The 13,851-nt window shown below is 33.9% G+C and overlaps 1 protein-coding gene across 2 annotated transcripts in view; it reads left to right on the top strand.

Annotated features, from left to right (window-relative positions):
- Positions 1 to 575: 575 nt before the first annotated feature.
- Positions 576 to 13,851, top strand: part of LOC111045513 (nucleoporin Nup188) — a 38,418-nt gene continuing 25,142 nt past the window's right edge. Inside the window, exons 1-3 of one of the 2 annotated variants that reach the window (XM_039432486.1) lie at positions 576 to 816; positions 5,898 to 6,111; positions 9,800 to 10,012. In XM_039432486.1, coding sequence (XP_039288420.1) covers positions 794 to 816; positions 5,898 to 6,111; positions 9,800 to 10,012 — 450 coding nt within the window. In that variant the 5' untranslated portion in view covers positions 576 to 793. Of the gene's footprint in view, positions 817 to 876; positions 1,053 to 5,897; positions 6,112 to 9,799; positions 10,013 to 13,851 lie in introns of those variants that run through there. The other variant, XM_039432487.1, reaches the window with a different exon arrangement.

The following is a 13,851-nucleotide window of genomic DNA, read 5'->3' as shown; positions in this document are numbered from 1 at the left end:
GCCTCACCCGTATGGCAAAAACGCGTCCACACGTACATTCAATGCTCGTCCGAGGCGCCTTTGAGCACGCCATAATACCGACAGGGTTCTCGTTCGCCCACATGCCTCAACGAACAGTGTCCAGACGTGCGAATGCAAGCCCATACACGTATGCTCACCCGAGGCAAACGTACGTGTGTACACCGTTTATCTCATACGCATTATAAGCAGGACCTCCTAAATATTTAGGATGTCCTGATATAAGCCAATTCTTTTCTTTATTACTTTACGGTATATTTTAGAAAATTATAAATTTGAATTATAGACGCTTATAAATAATGAGCATAGGCGCTAATAATTATGAAAAAATAAATTGTAGGCACAGCAATTATGAATACTGTATGAATAAATAGGTAAATATAAAAAAGCACAGTAATTATTTTTGTTATTGAACTCACACAGTTAGTACATCTTTAGTCCACTGGCGCACTATCCGCGTTTTGTAGTTAGGAGAACGTCCGCTTTAGCACTGATAAAGAACTTGCATATTTAGCCTTTCGTGAAAACAAATCTCTTTTCGAACTGAAACTGAAGTGAAACTGAATCATTTTCAAACAATACTTTGAGGTTGAGCTTTAAGGTTATTATTAGTTAGGAATAGCGTGGAGTTGTGCTGTTTAGTGCATAAATAAGGCATTCGACATTTAGTATAGATTAAATTTAAATTTGATCACAAGTTACAACTTGTTTAAAAAATGTGATATTTGCTTTTAATTATCAGTTGAATTTTATCAAAAAACGTTTCAGTTTGATAATGGCTACAAAGGAACCTTTAGCGTGAGTATAAATTTGTTTGCAATTATTGATCCTACTGTATTTGATAGCTTTGGTGTAATAGAAATATAAGTAAATTTGAATCATCTTCAACAATTATTGAAAAAGTCACGACGCTTCATTTTATTATTAACTGTGAGGCACGTTTCACATTCAAACAACAGGCTGAGTGCTAGCCTCCAACGGGACACCAAGTCACCCCAAGTGACCAAGATAGTCTCCGCTCTCCGACACTACGAGTGAGTTGCGTTGTGTTGGTTTTTATAGCGTTCATCACACCATGAATACCAGTTGAAACTTCAGGTTTTGGAAGCCGAATAGTATCTAACTTGTCAGTCTGGACACCATTCCCTTTGGCTTTTAGTCTTATTGATGTCGCAGCTTGCTTGACACTTCAGAATCTCACTTCCAACCCAGCATTGTGTTCTTATGTAATAAGGCTTTAGTGGTGTTCAATGTTAAATGTTTCAAAATACATTTTTTGAAGATTTTTTCAAATTTTAATTATTATTGCTGAAGACAAATTGAATAAACATGTCCTATTTTTCTCCTCATTAATTAATTCATAGTTAATTCAATTTTACAGTCTCTAAATGAGAAAATGTAAATTTTAAGGACAACCCTAGCTACGAGGCTGGAGTAGTCGTTAAGGAATTGCACCTTTAAGGGGAAGCCTATACGACCTAAATATCGGCGTAGACTTAGGGTTTTCATAGATTGGGATTATTTCAAAAATGTATCAATTAACTTAAACGCAACAAGTAGAATTAAAACGGTGTCAGGTTTTTCTTTTTCTATACATATTTGGAAATGCATTTAGGCTATTTTCTTTTTTCATTATTCAATCACTGTTCATAATAATAATAATAATTTAATACTTGTCATCAGCGAGCCGAGATCTTGATCCAATATTTATTTATCCAACTTAGTCATTATAATGTAGGTGTAGTGGTACCTTTAGGTGAGTTCCAAATGATTGAAAAGTGATTTTCAAACTCATGAATATTTTGAGAAAAGGGGGTAACAGGCGTAAGTATTAAAGTAGCCTATGTTATGTGTTTGAAGTGACGGATTCAAGGATCCAACCTCACACGTCAACAAAAGCTTATTGTGTGTCCCAAGTAGTGATGTGGATCGGGAATATTCTCAGTGGGAAGGAACTTATGATTTGGCAATATTTCCGAAGCCAAGAAATTTTGGGAATTTAATGGAATTTATGGGAACTTGAGGGATGTTATAAAAAAGATTGGAATTGATCAATCCGACTCATATTTTACATCAATATAATCAATAAATCATCATTCTATTTGATACTGATCAAGCTCAGCCACATTTTTCATTGTTATAATCAATAAATCATCATTCTTTGAGCCTGTTTTTGCTCACTCACTCACTGTCACCCGTAGCTCTTTTAAGGGTAGTAAGGGGGTAAACATATCAAAAGTCCTCACTCCTACCCCCTGTACTAAGATCGTGGGGGTGGTTTGAAAGTGCCATATTACTTTCCTTGCCCTATTACCATAGGTAAGGAAAGTATTGCTTTCCGAAAAAAATTAAGGTACCCCAATTTCTAAATGTGTGTGTTTGTGTGTGTGTACACAATCCTATCTCATCTCCCAATTAACGGAATGACTTGAAATTTGGAGCTTAAGGTCCTTACAATATAAGGATCCGACACGAACAATTTCGATCAAATGCAATTCAAGATGGCGTATAAAATGGCAAAAATGTTATCAAAAACAGAGCTTTTCGCAATTTACTCCAAAACGGCTTCAACGATTTTGATCAAATTCATAATGAAATAGTCATTGATAAGCTCTATCAACTGCCACAAGTCTCATATCTGTAAAAATTTCAGGAGCTGCGCCCCATCTATGCAAAATTTGATTTTAGATTCCCAATTATCAGGCTTCAGATGCAATTTAAACAAAAAATGTCGAGTTAAAAAGATTGAGCATGAAAATCTCTACAATTAATGTTCAGTAACATTTTTACCTAAAATTGAAAATAAGCTCAAAATTCGAGAAAATGTGATTATCCAATTGCAACTGTTGGCAACTGTTGATTCTATTAAATGATTCACTATGAAGAGATAGCAGACCTCGTATGTCTCCAGCGTTATTGTTTGTCACCAACTGGCTCAGATCTTTGTTTATAAGTAGTAGACTTGAGATGCGCGTGAACACTAGCGTAAGGTGATCAATTTTCAAAACGGCAAGAAAAGTGGTGTGAGTGCGCCACACCAGATTTTTTTGTTTTTGCATATATCTCGAACAATATGCGCCTTTCGGAAATTTTTGTCGAACACAATCATAATATTAAAGCTCACAAATAATCCTACAAGTTTCATTTCCAAGATTTTTCCATATCTCTCATAGTTTTCTAGGTAGCTCTAAGGTATCACATTTTGAAGAAAAATCCTTCCGGCTCCGATTTCTTATTCTTTTTGGAATAACTTTTTAATGATTCATTGAAAAAATCCGTGCTAATCATGGGCTCATAGAGCATTATATTCTCTTCAATTTCATCTATGGTCTCATTATTTTACGCATCTCCCAACGATTGTTGCAGCCGTTATAGTGTTGAGTGTGAAATCTTCAGTTCAACAACAATAGATCAATTGTCAGGAAAATTGGGAGGGAATGTTTGGAACACAATATTTGACTTCGCAGCTTTGTTTGAACTAGTTAGAAGGTAGTTAGAAGAATATATCAAAAGTCCTCATCCTAAGGGATGAGGGTATTTTAAAAGTTGCATTTCTCTTTTCTGGCTGATACGCATGTAATTGGGAAACAATTAATTTCAGCGACATGGCTAACTGACTAAAAATGAAGCTAGATAAATTTTCTGCAGTAGAGTTTTGTGATATCTTCTTTCGTTTTTGAGATATTCACTTTTAAAAGTGTAAAATCTTTGAAAAGACAGTTATTCTTCCAACTTTTTGCACTTTCAGGGCTTATTACTCAACAATAATGCATCGAAAAATGTAATTTTTTACACAGGGGGTAGGAGTGAGGACTCTTAATATGATTACTCCCTTACTATCCTTAAAAGAAGAGCTACGGGGTCAAAAATTGTGTTGTTTGAAAATTGTTCCAAAATTTTCCCTCTATAATCTTTCATTGACTGGACTATAGGAGTATATAAAAGACAGTGAGATGTAGAGTATTCAATTCTCTTCAATTTGATGCATTATTTCATATTTCTATTCTTTCCATCAATTTTTATAGCAGTGTTGAGTGTGGTCGGAGTGAGGACTTTTTACATGCTTACCCCTCACTATCCTTAAAAGGAATGCGAGGTCAAAAATTGGGTTCCAAACTTTTCCCTCTATATCTTTTTGAGCATTCGTTGCATGGACTAGTATCTTATTACAAGTTAAGTGAGCTTCAATGTCTCTTGAAAGGTTGTGAGCTGTGGAATAATTTTCTTTTTAATATTGAATTAAACTCGAGTATGCTCCTTGTTTTAGTTTAGCCTATTTTGCTGTATTTTATAATTTATAATTTTTGGATTAATATTCTACTCTAATCTTTATTTAGGGGGTCAATTATTTTTGTGCGGAGAAATTGAATAAAATTATGCAGTGAAAGTTAAATTACACTCAATACTTTGTTGACTTTGTTTACCTGATTTACAGGCATTTATTAGTAAGTAAAAACATCTTATTCAACTTGTAAGACATAAAATTAGCATGGTAATAGTGGTGCAATTGAATGATTTATTGAGTGCTCATTTCTCCTTTCAGTCTATGAACTTCAAATTACTGCTTTATTTGAACTTACTACATAAGTTATAAGTTATTCTAATAACTTATAATATCGGGGCACCGAGCTTCGCTCGTTTTTTTTTATTTATTGATGAACAGAACACAATTTTCTAAAATGATCGTTGTATAACCTGTTGTATAACAGGTGATTGATACAATGTGTAACAAAAATGTCCTTTTCGGTCATTTCTTATGAAAGAAATCATAAATTTCCTCACGTTTCCATAAAATCACGGGAATTTATGATTTTTTAGAATATATTAATAGTCGCAATAGCGTCGGGCAATGCCTATGTTGGCACAAGCCATGATGCCGCAAATTTCTGCCAGAAAGATAGTGGAGTGTTGTCTCAGTCTTGCACAGAGCTCTGTTCTGGGTGAGTCACTGTACACCCCGTATCCAGATTGCCCTTCAATGAGAGAACTGTCCGTGTACCAGACAAGGCTACCTCTCTTAAAATAGGGCACTTCCTCAGACTCCCATTCCTCTCTGGAGCAGAATTTAAAAGAAAAAGTTTTCACTAAACCTTTTAGACCTTTTCTCCGTACTCATGACATCTGAAATCATTTCAAGCACAGGGCTGTGAGCAACAGCTTTGGTGATTGTGTAGTGACCAGTTCCAGACAGGCCTTCTTTCCATTGGCCTGCGATTTTCAGTCGATAGGCTGATTTTCGTGCTTCTGCCATTATAAAAATGTTCAATGGCAGTAAGCCAAGAGCAACTTCAAGAGTTGCTGACGGGCTGCTCCTGAAAGCTGCAGTGACTAGAAGTGTTTGCATCCTTTATAGACTTGTGAGTTGGCTGTGGCTGTAACCTGGTTCACCTTTGTCCACCAGACTAGTGATCCATAAGTTACCTGACGCCTTATTACTGCCTTGTACAGCCACAGAGCTATGTGAGGCCACATCCCCCACATGGAGCCTGCAAATCTCCTGGACGTCATAAGGACCCATTTTGCTTTATGCAGTAACCATGATGTATCCATGTGGCTTCTGTTTGTCGAAAATATTTTTATATTGATTTAATTTTTTTTTTAAATTTTAACATTAGAAACCATCAAGTATCTCAGAGGTGGCCTACATATGAACTGTCAAGTCTTGAGCATATCCAACAAATATGTTGCATACTCTGAGCGTTTCGCACATTTATGGCTTGTTCAGATGTGAAAATCACCCAAAAATTTTTGGTGAACACTGCAGACGGTATAATTTGTGCACTATCTAACTATGATTAATTGTAGTCTACCCTGAGAGATACAAAGTTGATGCCATTAAGATCTCCTTGAACTACATCTACAAATTAATTTTCTTTCAGGTACTGGCGTAGCCTTTACGAGCTCATTTCAGGACTCAAGTCAGGTGTAAGCCACGATTATATGAAAGACCAGCTGAAAGGCATTGAAACTCAAATTCTGGAAGGATTAAACTATTTCAAGAAACCCTTGCCTTGCAATCAGGATGATGAAACTTTAAAAAAATCAAAGGACTCCAAGATGTATAATCTTGTAAAGAAATTATCTGCTATGATTGTAAGTACACTCACTGTAGACTGATGTCTTGATATTGTTTTTTTTCTATGACGAAATATATCCAGCGCAGGTAATAATGTATTCAAGGTATTAAGGTAATCAAGGAGGAATTGAATTGAACAATATATCATGTTAGGAAAATATTCATTTGCAAAGTAATAATCTGAGCGCGGATACGAGTTGTTTGCCCAACAAATATTACTTCATATGAAAGAAATTGGAAAATATATTCAACGAAATGGTACTTGTCACGTGGTATTTTAGCACCACAAAATATTTTTGAAATGAACTATTGAACTTTAATAGAATTATAAAATAGAAAAGAACCTAGTCAAAGAACCACTCAAGTAAAATCGAATGTTGTTAGCGATAAAGAGTAATTGTATTATCTAATGTGATAAGAAAAAACATGCATAATTGTAATTCAACAATAATGAGGATCCATTGGCAGAATTAAAAATTATAAAGCGGCTTATTTATTATTGGCAGATCATAAAAAATAAAAGTTTGCATGTAAATTTTAGGTTAGAATTGTTTGTTTATGTCTTTAAATGAATCAATCGATCTAGGATAAATCGATAGTTATTTGAATCAACACCTAACGAATCAGCTGATTGTTCGATCAACCAGTACAAGTTGAATTATAAAGTTTACTCACAAAAGATGTATTATATATACTAAGGAAGGTTTATGTAAATGAATAGGGACAACTATTATTGCTGCATAAATATTTATTACAATCTAAAAAAGTACGAAAATCAAGAGTATACAAAACTCATATAAAAAATAAAATGTATATTGCATGATAGTATCATATATCACAATTTATTTATTAGAATAGTCTAAGACAATCACTCCATATATTTATATAAAAACTTTTTATTTATTTTTCTATAATAAAGTTGAAGAAACCCTGAATCTGAAGTAACCAATTGTTTTGAGTTTTGCTAAATTAAAAGCCAATCAGAAGGAAGCTTACAAATTGTTCAAGGAAGGGATAAAATTTTTCTGGAAATCTCTTCTCTTTGGCTTGTGATCTCGTTCTGAAAGGATGCACATGGAAATTAGGGTCTTCCTTCTTGTTAAATTTTAAAAAATTATCAAGCCAATCCTTTTTTTAAATGTGAACTATTTGTAATTAATGTTTATTTATCTGTGAACTCAGTGTTGTTGAAGAGTTCTTAATTGTAATCAGTTCCCATAAATATATCTTTAATACTGAAAGAAATCTATATGGGCGCGAGCCCAGCCAAGACGAAAAGGACCTGCATAATTAATTATTGGAAATAATTAATTCACTCTACAAGACCTCCAAGAACATCATTAATGTGAGTGTTAGTTCAAACTCATTTTATAAAGGCCTTTTAATTAGAGTTGGGGAATTAATCAAAGCGCTATATAAATAAATTCAAGTCAAGGAAAATTTGCAACGTGTTGAGTGCTATCATATAGTTTATAAGAACGTTTTATAAATTTTATTTGATTTATGTAGGAAGCTTACTTCCATGCACGGCACGGACTCATAAAAAACCCTGAGATTTTTTATTTAATATTAATTTAATAATTATTATTTGCTAATTGATCAAAGCATGTCCTATTAAATCTACAGACCGAACAGGTTTTAAATTGTACAATTCTGAATTGACTTGAAGCCCATATATCAGTATCAAATACAAATTTATAATTTTTAAAGCTCACTACTGTGAATGCTATTAAACCTTGTGATAATTGTTAAACTGTTAAGGAATTTATATATATTGGAATTATAAATATAAGAATATTTTATATATATTATTTTATGGGAATATATTTTGTGTTTTATGTCAGCATACAAAATCATAGAAGTTTATATTTTTATCCTAATTCATCTCGTGATATACAGTTTGAGCTGTCTCAGTGCCAAAAGAAAAAAATATTCTGCAGCATATAAAATTAGTGAATCAATTAATATTGATCTTATTAAGAGCATTCAGTACTTATCATCCTTTGATGATAGTCATACTAGTCCGCCAGAAAAAACATATTGATAATTATATTATAAAGGTTCCAGCTATTTCATATAAGGATCCAGAGAGCTTCAAGAACTGGCGTTGTAAGTTCTAAGGAATTTCAGAAGGATAAATTGGTGGATACCTGTATTCATAGCGAGTGTTTTAAAAATCAACTAGAAAAATCCATAGTTGGTCTTCATTATCCTCAATTGGATACATGGTTACTGATAATCAGTCATCAACTATCTTTTTGATTTCCTTATTGGTATTCTTCAAGAACTTCACAGAATGTTAATCACCAGTCATTGAACCTAGGGGTGATTAAATATATTTGGAAAATTCATACATCTACCACTGAGCCAGAGCTGCGGTTTGAACCCAGCAATTTTGCGAGCCGGACGGCCTTAACTATTTGCGAATTTATTCGCGAATTAGGGACTTTAACAACCGCTCTTATATATATTAAATTTACCATTTTACATAATGGCTTCACAACGTGGGACTCTATCATAAGAGATAACCCCCCAGGAAGCACGTTTTTACATACTGCAATATTTAAAATAAATAAAGAATAAGAGAAAGGAAAACACAAGGAATACAACTAGAACTTGACAATAAAATAGCCAGAAAAAGGTACAGTATATAAAAATCAAAACAACTTTCTCACTACTTTAACTTGTTATAGGTAAAAATCGAGCTGAAAAATTATTGATCTGATTTCATAAAGTTTGATTCTGATGTTTGAAGGAGATTCTCGAGTTGGTGAGCGTGAGCCGTGTGATTTTGCTGAAAATCATGTGCTCAAGTCATTGGCCAGTTACTGGCCTGCATCTACCGTACTGTACTAGCATAGACTAAATAAAAAATAGGCTTAAATCTGTGGCACTAGATAAGGACAGAAAGAATCGTCCTATAAATTGACCAATCCCCGTGAAATTATCAGCTTAGTCTGTCAATCTGTGATGATCTGATTGTTGAACAGTCGAGGGTTGAATCACGCCAAACGCATGAAATTCATGTCATCCTCTTATCTCACTGCTCACGCATGAGGTGATACTTTTGTGGCCATCATCCAGCTATAAAAATTCTTCACCTATCATCAAAGACAAGTGATAAATATCAAATCAAGTTTTATTCAATGACATTACTTACATAACAAATCACATTACCTAATCTTTTTTACAGGTCATTGAATACAATACTTAAGAAAATTCTTGTTTGCAAACAGGAGTGAAATACATTCAGAACTCAAATAAAATACTTATACATATGTATTACAAATTTCATTCATTCACAAATAAATTTGCATTTTTTTATTTTTTGTTAGAGCTTGGTTGTCGGTTTCGTGCACTCGAAACATCTTCAGGGTCCATTCGTCTATCATTAGGGTTTAAAATTGAAACGTCGTTTTTGCTCTTGTTATTATATTTTCTAATTCCTTAATCCTCAATAAGCTAGAAGTTATCAGTGATCATTGAATATAATATTCTATTTCAATTTTCTATTCTATCCCTACTAATTTACAATCTCTATTTTCTATTTCTATATTTATGAACATGAATACCATAGTTGGAAGTGTATCTAGTTTTTGAGGGTAGAATTATTGCAAATTTGAAGAAATACATTAGTAAGCGGAGACTTTTCTCTTATAATTTTTGATTTTTCATTTGCTGATAAATAAACGTTGATTGTTGCAGAAATTGGAGCATTTGCAAACATGGGAAGTACTATCGAACTACTTGGTGTATGCTTTTCGTGGGCCGGCTCAGAGTCTAAAAAAGATCCTTATTAGTGAGTCGAAAGTGAATGCTGTTCTCGCCGATATGTTTTGCTTCTATTGTCGAGAGCGAATGTTCTTGCTCAAATCATTAACACACATTGTCTCAAAACTGGAGAAGGATCCGCATAGTGTAAGTAGGCCTAAACCTGTTGCTGTTTAGCATCTAATAACTCATCATAATTGTAGAGTATAATATTATGTTCTTCATTTTGATTGATTGATCATATTACGCGGGAAAAATATTTGTAGAACATATGTATTGTTTTACATATTTATCTCCTGTATTGTAGCGATTCGTGAATCAATACTAAGATTTGTAAAGATTACAAATTTAAAAAGTACGTGCATCAGTACTCTACTTTCGTTGGTTATTTTCTAGGATGAATAATTCAACTTTGTACTAAAGCAAAAGTCAAAAGGTACTAGGCCTATTATTCCGTGTTTTATTTGTATTTTAGCTGTCTAACTAATAAGGCTGTTCGGTACACTCTTCCATCATACAAATTGAATAATCTTTTTCAATATAATTGTTAAGATCATTATAAGAGTGAGAAAAAGTGGCAACTGACATTTTCAAGTGGTCTAATAAGCGAGTTATGAGTTGTTGAAAGTGCTAACTCCGTTTTATTTCCAGATCATAAACGATTTCGAAATTTCCATTGGAATTTTGTTTAATACATTCAGTATATCATTGGCTTTGTTCCAATATGCTTTTTTCGCGATTTTTGCCAAAATAAACAAGTTATCGAATTTACAAAAAATGTTACTTTTTTATTTATGAACGATATGGGAATGGGATAGGAGTGGCTGTAGTCGAGTCGATTAGATGCTGGCTTTGTAATCCAAAGGCCCGGGTTCGAATCCCAGCCCGGGTAAGATATTTTTCTCGGGCCACTCCCGTGTTTCGGATGGACACGTTAAGCCGTCGGTCCCGGCTGCCTAAAAAACAGTCGTTAGGTCATGTCAGAGGCCCTGAAATTGATCAGTTGCGACCTGAAAACTCTGACACCAGACCTGAGCCAGCCAGGTCACACGATATTATTATTATTTATGGGGAATAAAATATTTAAGTTTGGAAAGATTCATTTTTTGAATTTTCAAGAGAAGTTCTGTTAATATAGTCGAAACCGTTTATGATATGGAAAGAAAACGGAATCTAGAAAGTTAGCACTTCAACGACCTCGCTTATTAGACAGACCACTTGAAAATTTCAGTTGCCACTTTTTCTCAATTTTATAATGATCTTACAATTAATTATATTGAAAAAGATTATCCAATTTAAATATAAAAAGTGTACCGTACAGCCTTAATTGGTTGGACGAATCACTTAATATTGAAATTGAAATTTCATTTTTTCAAATTTGAAATATATCATCATCTCTGTAACAGAAATCTCTCATAACAGTATCTCTCTGCAGTAGTGACGCTGATATTGTGGTATATGTTAATTCATTTGATACAAACATTATATAATATCCCGATTGAATAAAATAACTTTCACTATGTCCGGTCGTCACAACCACTTCCTCATTAAAATAATGAGAGATTAGTTTACATGAGATAATAGTCCAGGCAACGAAGACAAAAAAAAATGCCAAGTAGGGGGAAAAATTAATGTATGAGACAAAATTGGTACAGTTGTAGGGGAAGGCTTCTTAAACAACATACTAAAAGTACTGACCGGTGGGGTGGTGCTAAGGGGGGGGAGGGGGCTTTAAAAGTGCATTTTTTCGGTTTTTTGTAAATAACTCAAAAACTATGGTCTCCAGGAAAAAGGTTGTCATTAGTAAAATTAAACTAGGTAAAATTCTCTACAAAAAAGCTCCTATGCACTTTTTTGATAGGGTTAATAATAGTGGTGATATAAAGTGGAGAAAATAGGAGAAAATATTCATTGTTCAAAATTACTATAGTTTACTGTTACAGATTCTACTTATAGTACTACAAATAATAATACTTTGTGGAGTTTTTAATACCGGTTTGTGCGAGTAATCCTAGTGAAGGAATGGAGGAATGGAGTGAAGTAATCCTAGTCAAGATCATGTGGCTGTGGAAGGGGGGGAGCAGACGGCTGGAACGTGGTGGCGTGCTAACCCCCCACCCCCACCACTACCACCGCCGCGCAGTCACGCCAGTACCTCCCGCCTCCCACCAGTCAGGCGGGAAAAATAACATAAAAATGAATAAAAAACAGTACGGCGAACTGTATGGTTGTGTTTGATGGTTACACTGATGTCAACAGCACAAAACGAGCAGAGTAGAAGCGAAGAGGACTCACAAAGACCTCGGTTGACAAAAACTTTCATGAAAATACGACCATCACAGTCCAACAGGAGCATTTTCTAGCTAATGAAAGGAACAATATAAGACTGATAGACATGTTAATCGAGAAAATGATGGAAACAAGTATTGAAACAAATGTTGCCAACGGAGATGCTGATACCACCATTGTGAGGTGTGGGTTGGATAAAGCTGTTCTTAGCCCAGTCAATAAAGGTTTTTTCGATCCGAAAATAAAAGCTGAATCTCTCACCATTGATAGAACCCTCCCAGAGGGTCATTCTCCCAAAAGTCCCAAGAAATCCCCCTGGAGCTTTCCCCCCTAGTCACCCTCAAAGTTGAAAAATGCAGGTAATCACGGAAAATCAATTATCTCTGTAACCATTGATCGGAAAGAGTTCTATTATATATGTCATTCAATTCGTTACATTATGGACTACAATATCAGATCTCTTCATTTTTTCAATAAAACGAACAGTTTTCTTGATAAAATAATATAAATGTAAAAATTTAGGGGGGTTGCAATTTTATTTTTTTGTTTTCTCCGATTAACTTCGAAGCAAGTGGTTCAAAAGGAAAATGTGCCTTATAATAATTAATGTAGCCACTTCCATTGCGAATCTATTGATGTATATTGTTACGTATTTGCGATTTGATTTGACGCTGGGAAGGGGAAACAGCTGACGCGGCTAACTCTCTTCTCCATAGTAAACAGTAAACAGGAAATCAATTATCTCTGTAACCATTAATCGGGGAAAGATCTATCATATGTCATTCGATTCGTTACATTATTGACTACAATATTAACAGTTTCCTTGATAAAATAATATATATTTTTCGGACATTTCATTATTTATAAAAATTTGGGAACAGAATAGTTTTGTGCTATGCCTGTTGTTCTATCCCAATCATATTCATATGATTTGTAATTATATCAACGAGTAAATAGATATGAAAAAATGTAGGGGTTCTTCGATTTGCTATATCGATGATATGTTTCGACGTATTTGCAGGAAATAATAACGTAATATAACAGGAAATCAATTATCTCTGTAACCATTAATCGGGGAAGTATTATTGACTACAATATTAGTCGTATTCATTTTCTCAATTAAACAAACAGTTTCCTTGATAAAATAATATATATGAAAAAATGTAGGGGTTTTTCGATTTGATTTTTGTTTTCTCCGATTAACTTTGAAGCAAATGATTTTAAAGAAAAATGAGCCAAATTATTAATGTCGGCAAATTATTAATTTTTCATTGCAAATCCATTGATGTGTATTGTTATGTATTTGCGATTTGATTTGACGCTGTGGAATTGGAAGCAGCCGACGCGGAGCGGCACGGCTTACTCTCTTCATCATAGTAAACAGTAATATACCTAGTACTACTGCTTTCTAAGTTGCATCTTATTTACACTATGGCGCTCGAAACAGTCAATTTCGTCTATTGTTTTGACATGCGCTGAAACTAAATTTTCACTTTTCAATACTCTACAGAATTTTTTTCTTTGAAATCACTTGCTTCGAAGTTAATCGAAGAAAACAAAAAGATAAAATCGCTATCCCGCTAAATTTTTACATATATATTATTTTATCAAGAAAACTGTTCGCTTTATTGAAAAAATGAATTGTACTAATATTGTAGTCCATTATATAACGAATCGAATGACATATCTCTCCATCT

This window comes from Nilaparvata lugens, chromosome 7 (genome assembly GCF_014356525.2).
Source record: "Nilaparvata lugens isolate BPH chromosome 7, ASM1435652v1, whole genome shotgun sequence".
NCBI lineage: Eukaryota > Metazoa > Arthropoda > Insecta > Hemiptera > Delphacidae > Nilaparvata > Nilaparvata lugens.
Note: the sequence above shows the minus strand (reverse complement) of the source record. Positions and strands in the feature narration are given on the sequence as shown.